At 39.6% G+C, this 20,227-nt stretch overlaps 2 protein-coding genes across 8 annotated transcripts in view; both read left to right on the top strand.

The window, feature by feature from the left end:
* LOC143152278 (putative RNA methyltransferase CG11342) overlaps nucleotides 1-17,382 on the top strand; it is a 95,463-nt gene extending 78,081 nt beyond the window's left edge. For all 5 annotated transcript variants that reach the window (XM_076322214.1, XM_076322216.1, XM_076322213.1 and 2 more), the window contains 2 exons: nucleotides 15,132-15,346; nucleotides 16,826-17,382. In XM_076322214.1, coding sequence (XP_076178329.1) covers nucleotides 15,143-15,346; nucleotides 16,826-17,371 — 750 coding nt within the window. In that variant the 5' untranslated portion in view covers nucleotides 15,132-15,142 and the 3' untranslated portion in view covers nucleotides 17,372-17,382. The remainder of the gene's footprint in view (nucleotides 1-15,131; nucleotides 15,347-16,825) is intronic.
* A 1,065-nt stretch (nucleotides 17,383-18,447) lies between these two features.
* LOC143152279 (BPTF-associated chromatin complex component 1) lies at nucleotides 18,448-20,108 on the top strand. Of its 3 annotated transcripts, none has more exons than XM_076322218.1 (4): nucleotides 18,448-18,570; nucleotides 18,933-19,024; nucleotides 19,490-19,588; nucleotides 19,683-20,108. In XM_076322218.1, the coding sequence occupies exons 1-4, from the start codon at nucleotides 18,553-18,555 to the stop codon at nucleotides 19,963-19,965; spliced, it is 492 nt and encodes a 163-aa protein (XP_076178333.1). In that variant the 5' UTR covers nucleotides 18,448-18,552; the 3' UTR covers nucleotides 19,966-20,108. The 3 variants fall into 3 exon arrangements, with proteins under 3 accessions (XP_076178333.1, XP_076178334.1, XP_076178332.1); XM_076322217.1 differs by lacking the exon at nucleotides 18,448-18,570 and adding an exon at nucleotides 18,599-18,729; XM_076322219.1 differs by lacking the exons at nucleotides 18,448-18,570; nucleotides 19,490-19,588 and adding an exon at nucleotides 18,593-18,729.
* The last annotated feature ends 119 nt before the right edge of the window (nucleotides 20,109-20,227 follow it).

Genomic DNA, 20,227 nt, shown 5'->3' with positions numbered 1-20,227 from the left:
TGATTCTCGAGGTAACAAGGGTACACGCGGTGTACAAATCCCGGCGTTTCCACCCCGTGGAAAATTCCAGCGGCTTAAGAACATCGTTCCTTTGTCGTCGAGATTGTCGTCGATCGCGGGATGCACGTATACGTTTTGTTCGATTCGAAAATCCGGAAAAAGCGGATTTCTCGACACTGAAAGTGCCGGCTCGATCGCATTCAATGCGCCGGATGCAGAGCGGATCGCTTTACGGCCGACTTCCGGGAACATTTTACTTTACCTGGTGGAACCCGGTGGAGGTTTCCCGGGACTCTCGATGCCGGTAGAGAAAGGGAAAACAGGGAAAGGATCAAAGGGAGAAACGGCCGACCCCAGCTGTCTTCGTGTGCCATTCAGCGGCTCGACGACACAAAAATATTTACCCTTCCCTCGCGCTGCCATTGTGCCTACGCGGAAATGTAATTCGCGCTCACGATACAACGAGTTTCACTTTCAAATCGGTTTATTTATTTTTTTTTTCTTCCCTTTTTACGGCGAGACACCGATACGCGAGCGGGAATAAAATCATCGGTGCGACCTTCTCGTGGAATTTTTATTTCATCGAGACTTTTAAAGGGCAAATTTTCAAACGGTTGAAAAGTAGGTGCACTCGCCGCGAAATTTCGATGTTTTCGTTTCGAATTTAGTTTTGAGAATTTATCGTACGTTGTTTTTAATTGCGCAGAGTCGAGACGCAGAGTTGTCTAGGATTGTGGCTCAAAAATTGAAATTTATCGAGGTACTCTTTCTGCGTATGTATTATATTTACAACGCGTCCCATTGGTTGTCGATTTTACGTTAGTAGTCTGTTATATTTTAATTTCATTGCATTTTTAATACTCGTTTAATGGTCTTTTGTATTATTTGTCAGATTTTCCGGTACTGTGTTTTTAACAAATTATACTCCGGTGTTATCCAAATCAAACAATTACATATTTGTTCCGATATCAACGATGTCTAAGACAAGGTTACAAACACTTAAATCGAATCGAAGTAAAATTCATACTCGACCGCATTCTCAATATTTCGTCTTTAAATTCGTTTTTTCCTCTGTTCTTCTTAATTAAAGCAGCGGTATTGGTACGAGGATCCGATTTCATCGAGATGTTTAAAAATTCAAATTCAAATCGGAAGTCATCGTAATATTATTTCCAGAAACATTCGAGTAAGGACTTATTCGATCGAATTGTTTAATTTTTATTCTAATACGCGTTTCTTTTTTTTTGCGTTTTCTAATCAAATGGATAATATTCGTGAATAATTTTTCGTTCGAGTAAAGCTTTTCTCGGTAAAGCGAGTTTAGTTGGAAATTATGTTGCAGATTTGCGACAGAGAAACGTAGAATTGAATTCGAAAAGACACAGGCTCTATTTGGACTCGGTCACGGAATTGTTTATAGATGGTTCTGGTTGTGAACCACGCTGACACATTTGTTTACGATACTTCTGTCACCGGTGCGAGTGCAATGACGTGATTCTGCAGAGAGCACAAGCCAAAGAGTGTTGCAACACATTAGAATGCCTTTAAGCGCTATACGTTTCAGAATCATAGATGACGATCGGCCGATGACTAACAGCAATGTATCACGAAATGGAAACATAGTACATACAGTACTGTGCGAGTTCGTTGTCCTTCGATCCCAAAATGCGTTGTCGACTCATACGCCGGAAGTTACGTGTGTGAAAAAAATTCAACACCTTTGGATCAACATGGCTGAAATTCCACGGATTCGTGATGTGATTTTAGATATCGGTGATCAGAGCATTAATGACGCACGACCTTTTCAAACTTTTATCGATCTGATATCGTTGAAGCATTCCGGTTACAGAAATGTTTGCAATCTCGTGGATAAATTGAAACTTTTGAATAAAATTTCCAAAGGTATCGCATTTCGAACACTGCGACAAATCGGAATAATTAACTCGAAGAACGGTGTTGAAAATCGAATCGATTTACGAATAAACCGATCACGAGTTGGATCGTGGAGAATTATTTGTCGATATAATTTCAATTTTTCTACCAGCGCGAAAAAGTTGTATTTATAGAGTCTTCGTATTTATGGAAGAGGGGGCTTATTTTACGTGTCATTTTCTTGGCATTAAAGAGACCTTTTTCATCTTATTGGCGATCGCAAACATTTTGCGTCTTAGAATTAAGAAAATGGCGTGTCGTGATGCATCGTCGAACTTTTGCATCGTAATCTATTTCCAAATTACATATTTGGTTTAAGAGAAATACAGATGAAACGCAACGCGCATGAACGACTTAAAAAATAGTCAAGTTCGAAATGAATAAATAAATGGATAAACGATGTAATAAAATGAGAATTTGTTACAAAATTTCCCGGTTACCGATAAAACATTGTCACGCGATGGCGTTTTCAACGAGAAGCAATAGTGTTCAACGATTTTAAAACAAATAACGAGTTTTTACTACTTCTTTCCAATCATTTTGTACATAGAACAATGAGAGGATTCGATACACGCTAAAAAGAAAATGCATTTCCATGAAAGAAATTACGCAATTGTTGAATGCACATGCACCATTGCACTTATAAAATGAATACGTCTTCGAACAATATATCATTTTTCTTCGACATTTTTCTTCAACTATACCGATAACGGAGTTACGATTTAGAACAATTACACGAATCACCCTGTACAAGAAGTCAACAACCATCTGCAATGTGCTTTCTTATCGGTTACCTCTGTAATTACACAAACCTCGTTATTCGTACATCCCATTCTCGTTTAGCTACAATTGTCAAGGTTCTCGTTTCAATCTCGTATATTCTATTCTCTGTATTAATTATTTTTATTCAACATTCGACACAAAAATGATATCAACAGCTTGTGAAAAACATGAAACACGTTGCTCAGGTTTCATTTAACCGCGACCTTGTTAATTTATCGTTAGGTGGCACGTTGCAAGATGTGCGAAAAACAATGAAGAGAACCTATCGATTCTATTCGTCGGTGTTTTCCTATTCACCTACGAAGGAGCGTTCCATTTGAATGGAGACACGGCTGTGCATTATTTTTCTGCCGCGCGAACGTATTAGCAGAATCGCATTTGTCAAACGTAAATGGAAATAATATCGAGAGTTTCTATCCACAAGCCGCAATTATTACGCCGCTTTGGAGTATAAAGTCTGGTTTCTAGATCAACCCGACCGTTCGACGAAGGTCATGCGGCTAATCGTGCCGTGGAATGCAATCTGTCCGCGATTCGTCGAGGCCTACCGTAATTAGACAAACCGCTGTAGACACTGTGTCGCAATTACGGACAGCGAGACGAGTTTATTCATAAATGTATATTAACTCCTCGACCGTTAAATTCTCCTGGGCTATCTATAGCAGTGACGATCTGCCGGGCCACTTTACAAGTTCGTATTTTTCCAAAATTTTTATTCGACTCCGGTGCGTTTCTCGCGTCAGTTTCGATACATCGAGTCCTCGTAACATTTAGATTGTTTCTCCGCGATAGCAGTTTATACAATGGTAGATAATTCATTTTAGCGAATCGTGTCGTAAAGTTGAAAACACGGATTCCATACGTTCGGGAAGTTTGTTACGTATGACATTTCTTTCATCGAATCTTTGAAAGAGGGACGAAGCAAAGGACGATTCGAGGTTGAAAAATTCCTGTTCGATCGATAATAGATTTTTTTTTTTTTTCAATTATTCGCGACGTTACTCTTCTTCGTAAGGTTCGAATACCGTCGTGCGAGATAGACGAAATGCGATGCAAAATAAGTACGCAGAAGACTTGTGCATATTTATTTGCATACATATTTATTAAATGTGCTGTTCTTTCGACTTCATTTTCGTTCGAAGGTTTTCTTTTTGTTGACACGTTGAGCGTCGATTTCACAACGGTTTCCTTGGGCATCGATTTAGGTTTTCTCGTAACTTTCGAGCCAACACTTTCGTCTCGATCAACTTGATTAAATACTTCTACAGTGTACAAGCTTCTGGACAACCATTTGTACTTTTACATCGCGTTATTTGAACGCCTTAAAGAATAACACCACGATAACCGAACCATTAATGTCAGTCATATATCGTGACGTGGACAGGCAACGTATTAAATAATTTTTTAGACCGAGAAAAAAAGGTAATCGCTCGGAGCAATGTCTCGGCAACAAGGTGAACCGAGCATAACTTCACGGTTAAACACCTTGATTTTCTGAAATATAGCTTCTGCAATGAGAGATATAAGATCTTATGTTATCACGATGGAATAACCGACCAAGTACCTACTATATCAACTTTGTGACTATTTCTAACACCTTGTGTTATGTAGTGGTGATATGTAGTCCCATAAGATAAATGTATCGTTCTTGCAAACTCGATCGATCATTGGTTTTGGACCTGTTTCACCGTTATCACCGTTTTCAAACTTCGTCAAAGATACACGTACACGTGCACCTTTAATTTTCAAGTTACTTTAAATATCGCAGTAATTTTACAACAAATCGCGAATTCGTAATTAAATTCTCCTTTCGAAACACCGTAACCGTAATCGCAATATTGTTAAACATCCTGGATCAGTGTCGGTTTGAACTTTTCTTTATTTGAAGAAAAAAAAAAAAAATAATAATTCATCCGAGGTTAACGATATTCGTCGAACGTCGTTAATTTTGTTTATTGCAACCGTTGCGGTTTCATCGCGTAAAAAACAAAGAGTATCAGAAGTGTCGTTGGTGTTCGTCGGTAATCTTTTCGCCCGAGTCTCGACAGCGAAGAAATTTCCAAATCGTTGTTCGAATGTAACGAGTCGGTTCCATTGTACGAGCCCGATACTGTCTAATAACCTGTGTACCGATATACAGTTGCATACGTAATTCGAACAATTTAGCGATAAGATCGCGACCCGGAAGAACGGAGCAGCTTTTACTTGGAGCGATCTCTTTGTACTTGTAACACGGCCTGGAAATTATTTCGCCAACGGCGCTCATGAGACGCAACTCCTGACGCGAGAATTGCGGAATTGAAGAAGATCTCTTTACCAGGGAACGAAATCGGCAACGAGTTCGCGCCCTCTTTCGCGCCGCTGAAACGAGAAACAGGTGCTTTCGCAAAGAACAACGTGATGCATTTACAAAGGTACAACAACGTGATGCATCTACAGAGAACAACGTGATGCATCTACAAGTAACTTTGCGAGATGTTGCACATATTTCGTCTTAATAAGGGGTACCGGGAAACACGAATCACCACGGTATTAGCAAATATAGAATCTAGTATGCCACGACGACGTTTCACTTTTGGTTCTGCTTGTGTTGCCAAACCGCTTCGAGTCGGGTATACACACGCGTGCAACCAGTCCTTCTACAAGTTCTGCTGCAAATATATTGTACTATTGTTAAACAAATACGAACCGTCATCGTTGTTTCTGAGTGAGCGGAATTTATTCGCAGAATTAATAAGAGATAGACAACGGTATTATTGAAAATAATATCGTCAGAAATTCGAAGGCGTACAAATTATCGAACGCGATGATTTGGTAAGAAATGGACCAGATCTTGAAAATCTTCTACTCTACGTCACTCTTCTCAACATTTTTCCACAGATTCAATGTCCCGATCACTGCTACGTTAAGCTTATCTCGTAACTTCGTTTAATCATTTTAGAAATTATTTCATTCCGGATTGGATCCTAACTGGAATCACTGTTTATAATTATTCAAAACCGTCCAAAAATGTGTTCCAGAACGAGTAATGAAATCTCTGATAGTACAATTCTCTTCTAAAGGCAAGCTTAGGAGTTTCGAACACGAAAAGGCCTTCCGAAGTAAAAATAACTTTTAAAGGTTGAGCCTAATTGCTCAACCTCGTTTTTATTTGTGAAAATTGTTGTAGATGTTGAATACGATGAATCGATCATCGATCAATTAAAAATTTATCGATGAAATATTTATTGCCTTTGTCAGATTATGACAATTCTCACACTTTCTGCTTACATTGGTTACATTTATTATGCTCAAACGGCACATTCACATTCTAATATTTATTTTTGAGTATTAAGTTACAAACGAATATACAATGCATGTGCATTGTTACGCAAAAACAAAGACAAAATTTAGTATGAAATTATTTCAGCCACGATTCTTTGTACATTGTTTCGTTATCGAATAATTTAAGTAATCGTTATAAGAACACTGACAGCTGTCCTGTTCAACATCTACCCTATACTTCTATCCGACTTGATATCGACGTCGACTGTGCGTTTCTGAACCGGTTAACGAACTGTCTACACTGGAAGAGTACGTGTCTCCTATTTTTCTTTGATCTTTACCGATTCGAATCAAAATAGACAACAAACGGCGTCAGAGACACAATGGAACCTGGACCACCATTGGCAACGAGCGGCGTCTTTTTCAAAGTCCATGGAATAACGTTGCTTCGATGTAGACACAACTTAAGATCGTATCAAAAGCTACCTTTTGTAAGGACGTTCTTTGGATCACTAACATTTTTATAAAGAATCTATAGGCTATGTTCTCCTGGTCCGATCGCAATTCGTAACGAAGTGCATTCAAATCTGAAACACCAGAGACCAATCTTTGACCGAAACGAGCTCTAGGACATTGTCCTCTATCTACTCTTGAGTTATTTTTGCTTCGCAAGGCCTTTTCTTGTTCGAAACTCCAAGTTTGCCTTTAGAAGAAACTCGTACTATTATAGATTTCATTACTCGTCCTGGTACAGATTTTTGGACGGTTTAGAATAATTGTAAACAGTGATCCCAGTCCAGGATGGCTTTCGAAACTTCTTACAGGGATAGCCTGAAAACTATCGCGACGAAAGCAGCTTCAGCGATAACGTTATGTATCGCGATAGCCAATTGGCTGTATCATCTGAAAGCTAACATCGCTGCGAAAAATAGTGATTTTGCACACTAGGGTGATTATTCTCCAAAACAACCCGATACTTGTAACAGAGTAGCCAAATCCTACCAACAGAACTTATGTTCGGACTGTGCCGTGTGTCTGACTTCTGTTTCTGTTGCCAAATCGCTTTCGAGTTCGGTGTACTTACATGTATTGGCAAATCACCGTGTTACACGCGTAAAACGAAGTGCAAGTTACCACGGGATGGGACACGATTCGAATAATTTGCCACTGTTAATAGCTCCGCGGCCTCTTAAGTAAGAGGACTTGGTTGCGCAAACGTTAAAAGCACCGTTCGCGTCGCACGGAACTTAATTAGTCGGTTCGTCGAGCAGAAGTATCGCGATACCCAGGACTTTGACGTTCCAAGGTGCATACCGCGTGCACGAAATAATTTTCCAAGCGAACAGCGACGCGTGTTACGCGCCGAGAAGCCATAGGAGACGATGAGTTCGCGAAGAATGCCAAACGCGACGCGAGTTACCACCTTGCCTCCTCTGGGGCTATCCTTCGCTGTATCCCGATTATCCCCGAGTGTCCCTGCACACGGCGTTAAAATCGGCCAAGAATAAACAGGGAGAATAAAGGAAACAGCGAAACAACTGCGCGGAGGTCGCGCGAATCGGTTTTAGACACGTACGTTATACGAAAAAAACAAAAAAGAAAAAGAAATGTATCGCGGACGTATATTTTTATCCATTTTCCCTTGCATCTGTTGACACCGAACGACCTCGTCCACTACTGCCATAAACACCGGTTACACCGACGGTTACTTGCAGATTTTAGAAAAAATAAACCTACCCAATTGTACCAGTCGAGGTATCCAAATTTTTTCTACGTATTTTCCCAATTATGTTACTCTTGTAGTAAATTCAATCCATTGATGTTTCAACTACGAATCGGACTCGTAGTGCATTACTTGGATCAAAACACGCCACTACGAGTCAAGGCTGGTTGAGACACGACCAGTAATTTAGTCGAATGGAGAGTAGCTACTTACTACTAACCAGTTTAGTACATAATAAAGTGTCCGGGCTGGTTCAGTCGAGCTTTGGAAATCACGAGAAATAGACAAGTAATGCCATCGTGTAGCAATAATGTAATTGTACCAGAATTTGTAAGTAACGTCGTCAATAATCGTACGGATTGTAATGGAAGTAATCGAAGAAGAAAGAAAGAAACCAAAGCGTGTCACTAATTAGAGAGTGAAGTCGTAGGAAAAATTTATTGGAAATTTTTAATATACTTTTGAAAGAGTTCAATTTAGAAGTTCGTATGGAACATTTCAATATGCTTCGAATGTCGTAAATTCTCTTCGATTCTTGTCGAATCGAATTGAAGGTTCGATTAAAAAAAAAAAGGTACACTCGTTTGAAGGGCGAGCAAAAACGAAGCTGCAAACAGTTTTATATTTTATTGCAACAGGGTGTAGCTTAAGAATCCTGAAACATTTTTGGACACAGAAAGTCCACAATTTTTTATTCTATTCCAGAATGTTGCAAGGCAATCACTCACTGATAAACTTCGTTAAGATAAAGAAATAGATGTAACTAGTTTTTAAGGTATATTTTCATTATCATCGCTAAATATAAAATAAAATGCACTATCGACAATGTTATTATTTATGTTCATCAATGTTGGTGATGGTGATGGTGATGGTATTGGTGTAGAGTGGTGTGTAATTAGTGTCGTTTTGATCTCATCTTGTTTAAATAAGTTTGAATAGCATTCCGATATTTTTTTTGGTGCATTTACTGTTTTCTCAATATCCTTTAATTTCTGCACAATGTGTACTATTTTAAGTTTATTTCTATTGCCTTTTATGGCAACGGTTCCTCTTTTTTTCATTAGTTCCTTTATTGCACCTTCGATGCTCTCGTTGCTTGTACTTGACATCCGCAACAATCAAATATTGAACATAAAATTTTCATTTTTATCTTGCATCTACCTGACTAAATCGTTGTACCGAATTACTCGATTAAATTTTACTCTCCATATAGAGTGAGTTACTAAATTATTCGTCACTGGACGAGTCTGAACCTTCCTTCAGAATCGTAGTACACAATTTTGATAAAAACGCGTTACTACGAGTTGAAGTTAGTCGTAATTATCAATCTCGCGCAATTTTCGATGATAGTTTTTATTTATACGTACCAAGCGGAAAATATTACGATCATAACTGTAATATTTCTCCCATCTTGTGTACATTGACGTAAAATGTAAAACATCACCGAGATAGTACCGCAGTTTATTCACAAGTAGGAATAATTAAAGATGAAATAATTAAAAGCTGAATGTGTTGAGTTAAAAAAACAACGTTAACAACTTACGTGAAGATGTAACGTAAAGTGTACTTTCCCGAAGAATATTTTTAAATTACATTGTACGCTATAACGGCCAACAGCTGACAATTTTTTTAATTATATTAGAATAACGATCTCTAATTGCACCGTGCCCTGCAATCTTTAGGGGCGGCACTGACCTCTTTTCTCTCGAATAAAGATGTTTCTGACGCGCCACAAATTTTCGAAAATCGTCCGCAGTTTACGAAGAGGGTAATTTCAGAAACTGGGACAGTTCGTATCTCTTTCTTGATTTCGGTTGGGAATAAAAGTGACGCAGAATCTTACACATGTTACGATACAATTTTTGTTTACAACAATACACACGCGAGATGCATTTGTATCTTTTTTCAGTTTAAAACACAAACCGCACCTTTCTTTTTACACGAATCGATTGTTCTCTATTTTTCTATTTCTTCTATTCTCTCTATTTTTGTATAAAAATAACAAGGTGATCGGAAAGTAAATATTTTACGACTACAGTTACGAAATATTCGAAAGTAACAAGTCTTAACGATCTTCCACGAGCGTGTTACTTTAACGTATTTGATTTTCAATTATTTCAAAAAGTATTCCTTTTATCGGTGGCCATACCTTGATACATACCCGTTTGAAATCCGTCCTGTTTAAAAATTAAGTACAATTTCATCTTGTGGATAAACGAAGTCGTAAGAGATTAGACATCCTCGGACAATTAATTCATGTTTTACTGTACGTCACCGATAAAGATACATATATCTACGAATTGTCCCACTTTGTAGAATCATCTTGTACACGTTACACAGAAAATTACTTCTATCGTTGTTGCAAAATACATAGCCGGGGTGTTAAAAATTCTTAATAGACCGGATTAACTCGATCAATAGAAGAATCCAATTATAATAGCATTCCAAGAGAGCGTTTCGAAATGTCCAGATAAAGCTTACGAAGCGCGAGAAACATCTCGCAACTCGACTACAGTTTCGATAGTCCTTTGTCTTCGATATCTTTCTTTAATATATTTAATGCCTTTGTTATCTTTGCATATTGATTTTGCCTATCTTGTTGGATGTACGCGGGCTACGCGTGCAAATTCAGCTGAGAAAATACGAAGGTTTCGAAATGCTAAGGTGAGAGAGAGAGAGAGAAAGAGAGAGGAACAAATAGAATCATCCCGAATTGTACACGTTGATTTGAATTTTTACGCCCGGTGTTATGTACTTTTCTTTTCTAAGTTTCAAAATACAGTAATAAACGACGCGAGCCTACCTGTACCTCGAATCGACTAATTGTAACGAGGTATTGTAAAAAGAATATCCCCCGATTGTCGACCTTCGATAAATCCTATCGATCGAAGAAAAAAAATAATCGACGATAAAGAAATTCTCTCCGTGTCGAGTCTAACTGTATCGTCAACAGATCCTAACGAAACGTTTACAGTTCCAAAAGATCTGGAACTTGTAGAAATGGACAAACGAGTTGTAAAAAATGTATAGATTCAAGTTGAATCTAATCGAGCGAATAAACTAATGTAATTATGTTACGATGTATCGAAGTTGTTTTGTAGGGTTCGTTAACCCCAGCGTCAATATCCGCGTCTACAGACGCTGCGTCAATCGGTGCAGGCTACCAGATTTCCGCACACCTCGCGTGCAAAGCATTCGAAACATCGAAGAGCAAACAACAAACTATACTCGGGTTCTTTTGTATCGGTCAATGATCCAATAGATCCAATTAATACCGCCTTGTACAATAACAGAGGATAAGGGACGAAAAGGTAGAGGAACAGTTAAGGAGAAAAATGTAAAAATACTAAAAAGAGAGGCCAAGGGCAGTCCGTATCGAAGGTTATTTTATTCTACTTTAAATTATTTATTTTCTTTTACTTTCCATAAAAAGAAGCAAATCGTGAACCGTTTCCTCGCTCCGAATCCAAAAGTAACGAATAGATCTATTTCTAGAAACTTGGACGTGTTCGACAGGTTAATATTATAAAAGTGGGAGTACGTCGAGGAGAGGTAGCAATCTGTTTCTCCCTGGTCGTGAACGATACAGAGCCGAACGACGACACGTACTCAAAGTGGGATTTTGCCATTCATTAGCCCTGGCCTCCCGAAACTCTATCCCTCATCTTCGCGTGAAATACTTTCGAAAGCCCGAGCCGACGTAGCCTGCCCGTAGCAGAATGGGGAAAAAAGTGCGGCCTGGGACACGATACTGGCAGCTTGCCTGGTCTAAGGTATCCTTCGTAATCCTGGTTATCTCGTGCTGCGTGCCTCTGCACCGGCCTGCAGGCACATCTGCCGCTGGCAAAGAAAGAGGAAATTGCCGCGAGGAGACCCGTGGAGAATGGACGTTGTGTTCTTGGACCGGTGCACGTATATACCTAACACCTGCCCTGCCAGCTATTTCGTTCCTGGTTCTTTTTCCCCCTGATTACCTTATGGCATTGCCGAGAGACCCGAGTGAAACGGAAAATAAAGGTAAGAGGGCCGGGCAGGGCTCGTGCTGCTCGTCCAACGATCTTCGGGTTACCTGATCCTTGCCGGGTTTTTACGGCCAACCTTGGCTTATCCTAAATATCCGGAAACTGGTCGACCTAGCCGTGGCCCGGACATACCTCTCGAACCGAGTGGAATTTGAATGTTAAACACCGTAACGACGCTTCTGCTTTCGATTCTTTGTTTCGAACGAGCCGGCGACGACGTTCCGAATTTTTAGGAACACGGCATTTCGACACCTTCGTTTCCTCGAACTTCGATCGGTCCGTTACGCAAACGGGGTGCAAAAACACTTTGACACCTGTATAGATAAAAACAACGTTTGGAAGGAAACGTTTCGCAAGAGTTATAGACACAGTGTGCTTATGACACACGCCGGACGTTTCGCGAGAATCGTGAATCCGTTGTTTCTTTGGTAAAACATTTCTTTTTTTTTCTTATCGCGCTATCGTTTATTCAAATATTACGTGTACTTTTTACAACGAGCGTTACAAAGGTGGATTTCAGGTCGCAAACGAGGAGATTTCTTATTCGTTGATCGAGTTTGGTAACACGGTTTAAGGGGAAACATTTCCGATTTTAAACAGTCGATAGTTTCTTTCTTGCAGTTTCTTCGAATTTGATATTTTAAGGAACACTGTTGCGAAATATTAAGAAGAAATTCACGATGTTAACGTGGACGTAATGTTTTCCGTGAAGGGTGTTCGAGCAACGTCAACCGCTACTCGGCGCCGAAGCGCTCCAATTTTTAAACTTCGAGAGTGTTTTTATAGAAACAGGTTTTCTCAATTTGCACTGTGTATTCGCAATGACATTCTTTATCGTTGCACAAAAGGATTCCTTTTTTCCTGTAATATTTGTCGAAAAAACATCAAAAAGTACTGTATATCTTTCTCTACGAGATTTACACGCGTACGTTTCTTAAAAAGTTTGCCGTTCCTAAACAAATTAATATTTTTTCAAACAAGTACAACAACAGCAATGTTCGTCTAGTTTCGAAAAATTTTAATTTTATTGAATTCTAAGCATTAGAACCAGAGGATGTATTGTTCGAAGTGTGTACTTTCGGTATATCTACGAAACATACGTGTATTAAGCATTTCAAATTGTCGGAAAAAGTTCCCAAAATCAACTTTTTTCGGCTCAAAAAGGCGGTGTTCTCTCTTAATGTCTCGTTTAACAATGATATTCTACTGGTGCAGGGTTGAACTGCATTGATCTATCATCTTTAATGAACATTGTAATCGCAATATGCGTTTGCTAGGATCACGTTGTCAATAGTTGATCGAATAAAGTCTGCTATGACACCGTACACTCCCAGTTAAAAGAGTCTGACTTTTATTAACGATTTATGAAATCCTATAGGGTGTTCTTATCCCTTAATTATATTCAAACCATTCTTACTTAAAACTAAAATTTAATTTTTCTAATAGAGACAACACGAACCTTCGATACAAAAACTACAAATATATATATATATATATATATATATATATATATAGGTCAAAATGCTACAATACATATATATCATTCAAAATGCTACAATCGTTTAAATACTCTTTGGGCAATATACATATTTGCCTAGTTGTAACGTAAATTTTTACTAATCTCAACTTTGCGAATGAAACGTATTTCGAAGGTAGTTATCACAAATATCAATCGATGAAAAAGGGTACACGTCTAATATATCTCCAAGGTTCATTGACGTGCCAAATTTCATCGAAAACGGAGATTAACGACTATTGGCTTTCTCGTCGACTCAAGAACTGCGATCGTTAATTAAACAGCTCTAAATCGTCGACCATAGATTCCATAAGTTACAAAGGTATCGTCGACGATCTACCAATAAGGTACTCGAGCTGTCGATATCGAGTACACCGTTTGCGCATGCGTGGAAACGTCGAGTAAAATATTTGCGATCGAAACGGTTGAAAAGTGTGCGAGAAAAATAATACTCGGGGGAACGTAGCTCGCTGGTAGAATCGCTAACGGCGAGCCATTAATCTAAGATAGAAATATTGCGAGTCGCGGCGTCATGAAAGTGAGTTTCTCCGCGTGTAGCGAGACAATGCATCCATCCATCGATTTCTCAGGCCTTCCTCGTGCCCAAGCACGAACATCGATCGAAGGCTGCATTTATTTGGGTCGCGGACACCAGCGAATTATCTCCTCGATCCTTCCGCTCTTACCACGTCTCTGACCCTCATTTCAGCCTCAGTCTTTATCACGTATTTATAGTCGCTCCGCGGCTAGTTGTGCATTGTTTTTACCGTTTCCGTCTGTCTAGACGGCAACGTTACACGCTGAAATGCTTATCGCGAACCAACTGAATATTCTCGCGTCTCCTTTATTTGTTGATCCAATTGTACCAGCGCCAAAGATTTGTCAACAGAACGTGGCGATGATCTTGCCGTTATATAACCCGATTCAAGGAACCTAACCTCTGTTCGATACAATTCCATTACGCGCCACTTGAATTTCGTTGAACCGCGCCTAGGAAAGTTTCATTCGCGCGAAATACCGTAGATAAACTACATACCAGGTTGTTCAATAAGTTCTGTCACAGTATAGTATAGTACCAGGTTGCTCGATAAGTTTTATCGAACGACATTGAACAGTACTGTTCAATTATCGAACGACAAAACTTATCGAACAATCTATTATATGCTGTATACTACACGACGATTCTTGATCAAAACTTAAGGAAATGGAATATTCTGTAACGTTCTTGTTATAAATTTTAAGCTTCTTCCAAAAGATACAAAAAGTGTACGAGATCAGAGATTTTCTTGAAAAGAAATTGAAGAAAATTCTCGGTGAAAATGTAAGTGTTTTCAGATAGAGTTCAAATTCTTTGCAACACTCTGCTCGCTACATATTCACTGTTAGGTACGAAATTTGTATCGTTCTTCGATGGATACAATCACGCGCCAAAAACGCAAACCCAATAATCCCAATAATCGTATTGGTCGGCCCGACCGCAGCCACGAGAAACCTAATTTACTAATTCGTCAATTTGTAGTAATTTTATTACCACGGAATCGGAATACGCGCCATATTATTGGATATCGAGTTGGCAATTCCAACGTTACCAACTAACATTTAAAGACTCGCATTTTATCGAACGTGTCGTTTATAAGTTCGACGAATGATCAACTTCGACGAGCTACGAGTCGAATAATTATCGAGTCGCTCGTCGCTGGTCTATCCGTTAAATAAATGCACGCTGATGTTGACTGTCGCGATATTGAAGTTGCGTATCGCTGATTTCAACAACGGAGGTTTAACTTGGAAAGTTTGCTCGATCATTTTGTGAATAGCGTTCCAAGACATCCGTGATGCTTTTTTCTTTTTTTTTTTATCGTCAATTGTGAACCGACTCGTCGAATTTCAGGTTCGAGGAAAATGTCGAACGATACCACGCGAACGCAGTCCAAGGAAGGAGAGGAGGGTAAGACGGATCCGGGCGCTAGTAGACACGGGAACTTCATGAATTATTACCAATTCCATCCTGCGGAAGAGCGCGTGCGACAACTTCCGCGTGGCGTGTGGCGGCCGGCCCATCCGGACCGGAAATACGTAGGCCTAGACGTCGGCTGTAACGCGGGGGTGAGACTGAAACAGCTGTCAGACGAAATAGGATGAGTCGGCCGTGATCCGAAATTACAAACGGCGCGCGTCTAAATTTAACGAAGTTATCCCTTTTCCAGAATCCCTCGAATCTTGCCCGTTTCCGGAAATTCCTTCGGTTTCGTTACTAACCCGCGCTTCTATCGAGATACGTCGTGTCTCGGGACGTGTTACCTTAAATAAAATCGTATGATCGGAAAAATAGGAATTTACGATCGGGGCTGAGCATTTCGCGAACGAGACACGGTTGAAATCGTAGAGATCGACGAATACGAATTAAGAAATGGAATTAAACGAGTTACAATATCAACTTTCGCGAGCCTCGAGAAATTCCCATCGGTGACAACACGCGCTTGTTATCGAAAGATCCCAGACTAGTATTATTAATTTTATTTAATATCGTTCCTTTTTCGACGCGATTCCTACTTCTTTCGTTTCTTTTCCGACGATATAATGCATCAAAATTGTATACCATTTCACAGAACGTCTTGTGGTATTTGTTAAATTGACGGCACAATGAATAGAAATTGAAACGTTCGTGCGAACAATATCGCGTTTCAATGTCCGCAATGTTTTCGTTTGTAACGAATATTACGATTAAAGAGACACGGATAAGAATGTCGTAGTGTGCCATAATATAGATACATTGTATCGTCGGGAAACGAAATTATATTTTAAAAAAAGTATCCAAAAGCCTACTTTGGGCTCTAGTCACAGTAGCTGTTGCAAACGATGTGCAAGTTTTAGGTTATGCAGTACTCCGTGAAGGTCAAAAATTCAGTTCTGAGAAAAACTATCGATTCTAGATCGTTCCTTTGTGAAAATCTTTTGTTCGCTTAACTCGATTCGACAGTCTTAAAATCTTAACGATCGAAAGTATGTTTTATCAAAATGTCTAATTAGATGTGTCTAGGTTCATGTTCTACAGTTTGTTTATATCAATCGATTTTTCTAATTCGAACTCAGTCCGTTTAAAAACTCATCGAGATCGCAGGCTCTCTTTCGATGTTTCACAGACAAACGTAACTATATAAAAATTCGTGGGAAGTAATAAAAATAACACGTATGCAATACAATTCAGAGTAATTATCATTTCGTGTACGTAAATCGTTTAATTCGTACAGTCCCCCAAATATTCATCGTTTCGCTGTCCTTATTGTACCGGTTGCACAATTACGTTCACTCGAAACGTGATCGAAACAATATCGACGAGGAAGAATCTTCGTTTACCTGACGCGTGCAACGTAACCCAAATCGGTTACTCGTTTTCGATCACTTTGCAGACGGTTCGTCCTTTCCCGCGGTTCGCAATTGAAATTCTAATCGTCGTTAAAGACGTTTCGAAAAATTGAATGGACCGTCGTTTCGAATACTCGACGAAAGAGAATTGCACGCAGGTGTATATACACGCGGCCGAGGAACCACCGAGAGATCGTAAAATTATATGAATGCTTTCAGGATCTGACGTTCGTGTTGCACGAGTTTCTCGTGAACGTTTTATCGAGCGATCGAGCGGAGATCTCTTTGCTCGGCGTGGACCTCGATCCGATTCTAATCGAGCGGGCACGAGGAGCCAACCCACGACCGGATCGGATTATTTTCGAGTGCCTCGATTTTGTGAACGAGGATTGTAACCCGACTCTCGAAGGGTACCTACACCGATTCGAGAAGTCGCGTTTCGACGTCGTGTTCTGTTTCTCCGTTACAATGTGGATCCATTTGAATCACGGGGACAAAGGGCTGGAAGAATTTCTACGGAAAGCTTGCTCGCTCGCGGAGATGATCGTGATCGAGCCCCAGCTTTGGAAATGTTACAGGAACGCGTCGAGGAGACTGAGACGGTCGAAAGGCGAGAATTTCCCTCTATTGAAAACGTTGAAACTCACCGGGGACACAGCGGCGCACATTGAAAATATATTGACGAAAGTTTGTAACTTCCAAAGAGTGACGGTTACCACGGACAACGAGTGGAAGCGGAGACTATTAATTTATGAAAGGACGTGAGCCACCGCTCTCAAGATTGATGCGTTTCCGTACGCTAATCGATGTCAAACGAATGAATGGAGATTTTTTATACGACCGCCGCTTAGAATGTTAATGCGATCGTTAGAATAGTCTCTAAACGCCTGGCATGACTCGCACAAAGGCTGTGTAAGAAAATAAGGTATTGTCTACGTTTTTCTTTTCTTTTTTTTTTTTTTCTTTTGTTTCGTTCTTGCGGGTGGCAACCATTTACGAAGTATCGAAGCAAAAAGAAGCTGCTCGATCGCGTAGACAACTCGATCGATATACGTATACATGCGCGTAGTCAGAGGTTGAATTCCAGTCAAAATTCAGCAAATCTGATCGATCGTCGACTTTTTTCTCTTTATAGAGGTTCGAGATCGGAGAACCGCGGTTGTCGAATAAATCTTATTTTCTATTTTCATACACGGTCGATGCATTTATTGTATCCGGGTTCTTCGGATATCTGTAAGGTTACCGTTACTGGAATCATAAGGAAAGAGTAAACAAGACACTTTTTAACAGAAGACGATAAGAGGGTATAATTTTGTCACGCGTGCCAAATGTAATATGTGTACACGTTCATATTCGGTCGAATGAAAACTATTTCCAGAATATAATTTTCGTTCGCGCAGGTATGAGATTTCAATCGAACGATCGAAAGCTTCGATCGGTATCGTCGTAAAATTCAAATTAAATCGCGAATCGAAACAGGTGGCCGTGTACATTGTAAATACTTTTGTAACGAATGTACGCAAAAATAATACATTAAGTTAGGCACGATGATCCGGTGTTTTTTTATTTTATCATTGCGATAAGAGTACGTTTAGCTTCGATAAGTGAAAAGTACGAGTAAGTATGCGCGGTGTTTTAACGCTTCGAGAGGAGTACGATTGTTGTACAGCTTGCTTGCCGTTTGTATGAATGGAAATAAATCGATGACAAATTAAAAAGGAAAAGAAAAACAGCGGTTTTTTGAATGAATCATTAATCGACTTACGCGATAATGAAACATCGAGTGGAGTGGTACGATAGGGGTAGATGGTTAGAGGAAATGATCAAAAACAAGAGTGGTAGAGGTTATAATTGTTTAAAGAGAAAGATTCCGAGAACGACGCGAGATGGCAATAGCGTACGATCGTCTGTTTGGCTGATGGCGAAGTACGACAACACAAACTGACATGAACTCTGCGAGCAAGGTAAGCGAAAAGGCAATCATTGTCGCCGATTTTAGGCAGTTTCCCGCCACATAACACTTAACGGTCGTTCTCCCCCACCGCTCGTCTTTCTTTTTCTACGCGAGTCACGTGCTTTTACCCTCGAGTACCCTAGCAATGGAGTCTGCAAGCGGTCAGAAGGTTAGGTTATAATCATGTCTAACAGAATATTTTTTTCATTATTTTTTCCCCTCCTTATAAAATTATTTCGTACCTCGCGATACATTTTGACGACCATTTGAATGGGCAATGTTCGGTAAATTTAAGCAAGAAGAACAAGTATCAATTGATGTTAATTACGCGTTTTCGAACCATAGACGAAGAACGTTTCATTTCTGTTTCAGGTTGGTGAGATATTCACCGCAGCCGGGGCAGCGTTCAATAAACTCGGAGAATTAACTATGCAGTTACACCCCACGACCGACTCACCAGCAGGGTAATTTAACGAACAGCAGATATAACATTGCTTTTGCCACGAGTAACAACAACGTGTCTAATGTTCCTGCTTAAATTTACAATGCCGTTCTGTTCGCAAGAAAGCGCGGGAGAACGTCACGTGGTACCAATTATTAACCAATAGGAAACACGAAGCTATAAACCTTTACCTAAACGTTTTAAATACAAATTAACCGAAGGCGAATAAATTTGTTACTATATGTTTTCGGTTTTTTACGATTAAACATTATTTATGATTATTAAAATCATCGCTTATCCTATAATTTCACTTGTATTCTATGTACTCGTTAATGCATGTGGATAAAGTATCGTCGTACGAAATATTTTTTACATTTTAACATTGGGTAATTAGAAAAACATTAATCGATGGTTCTATTGGTATTGCATTATCGCAAAAACTATTGGCTGTATTTTTACATAATACTTTGTATCGCTTAATCTGTAGTAAATGGACTGACGAGGAAATTGAGATGCTCCGTCACTCGGTAAAGACCTTCAGTGAGGACTTGAACAAAATAAGTGAACACATCAAGGGACGAACGGTGTAAGTTAACAAGGCTACATCGAGACTACGGTTGTTCCTCAATTTCTCTACGTCAGTCTTGATCCAACTTTAACAGGGTAATTTTACTTTTTAGCTCTCAGATTCGAACAACGTTAAAGAAGAAAGCCTTCGAGGAGGCGGGAGTGCCCATCAGGCAACAAATACTGTCTCAGCAACAGTCGGCGCAACAGTCGGCAGTTCAGCAGCAGGTATCCAAACAACAAACAACCGGAAATCAGGGGTTAATGGGAAAATCGGCGGAGGTAACGTTAAATATGTTAAACGCACCGGAATCGGAGGTGGACGTTGAAGGACTACCAGAGGAGTGTCAAGTGAAGCTCGAGTTCGAAGGTGCGACAGAAGAAGTTGCCTCTTAAATCGAGAGTGATGTTTCGAAGTGCGAATTTTTAATTTCTCGATCTCTAAACTTAAGATAATTTTTATGTAATATACGCTTAGTATTAAGTATCAATAATGTAAATTCGATAAATTATGTTTCTCAATAAATTCGTAAAAATCATGTTAAGAATATTTTATTCGTATCCGCTTTACCAACCGGTCCGCTATAATTCAGAATGGTGGCGCCACAAATCGGATAATCGTAGAAAATGGGCTTTAGTTGGCAACACTTACACACAT

Source organism: Ptiloglossa arizonensis, chromosome 10, assembly GCF_051014685.1.
Source record: "Ptiloglossa arizonensis isolate GNS036 chromosome 10, iyPtiAriz1_principal, whole genome shotgun sequence".
Taxonomy (NCBI): Eukaryota; Metazoa; Arthropoda; class Insecta; order Hymenoptera; family Colletidae; genus Ptiloglossa; species Ptiloglossa arizonensis.
Note: the sequence above shows the minus strand (reverse complement) of the source record. Positions and strands in the feature narration are given on the sequence as shown.

Excerpts from the sequence above, each read along its gene's own strand:
- LOC143152279 (XM_076322217.1), top strand. The coding sequence starts at position 18,706 with ATGGAGTCTGCAAGCGGTCAGAAG. Across the intron at positions 18,730-18,932 it reads AGTCTGCAAGCGGTCAGAAG|GTTGGTGAGATATTCACCGC; the intron begins GTTAGGTTATAA and ends TTTCTGTTTCAG. Across the intron at positions 19,025-19,489 it reads ACGACCGACTCACCAGCAGG|TAAATGGACTGACGAGGAAA; the intron begins GTAATTTAACGA and ends CTTAATCTGTAG.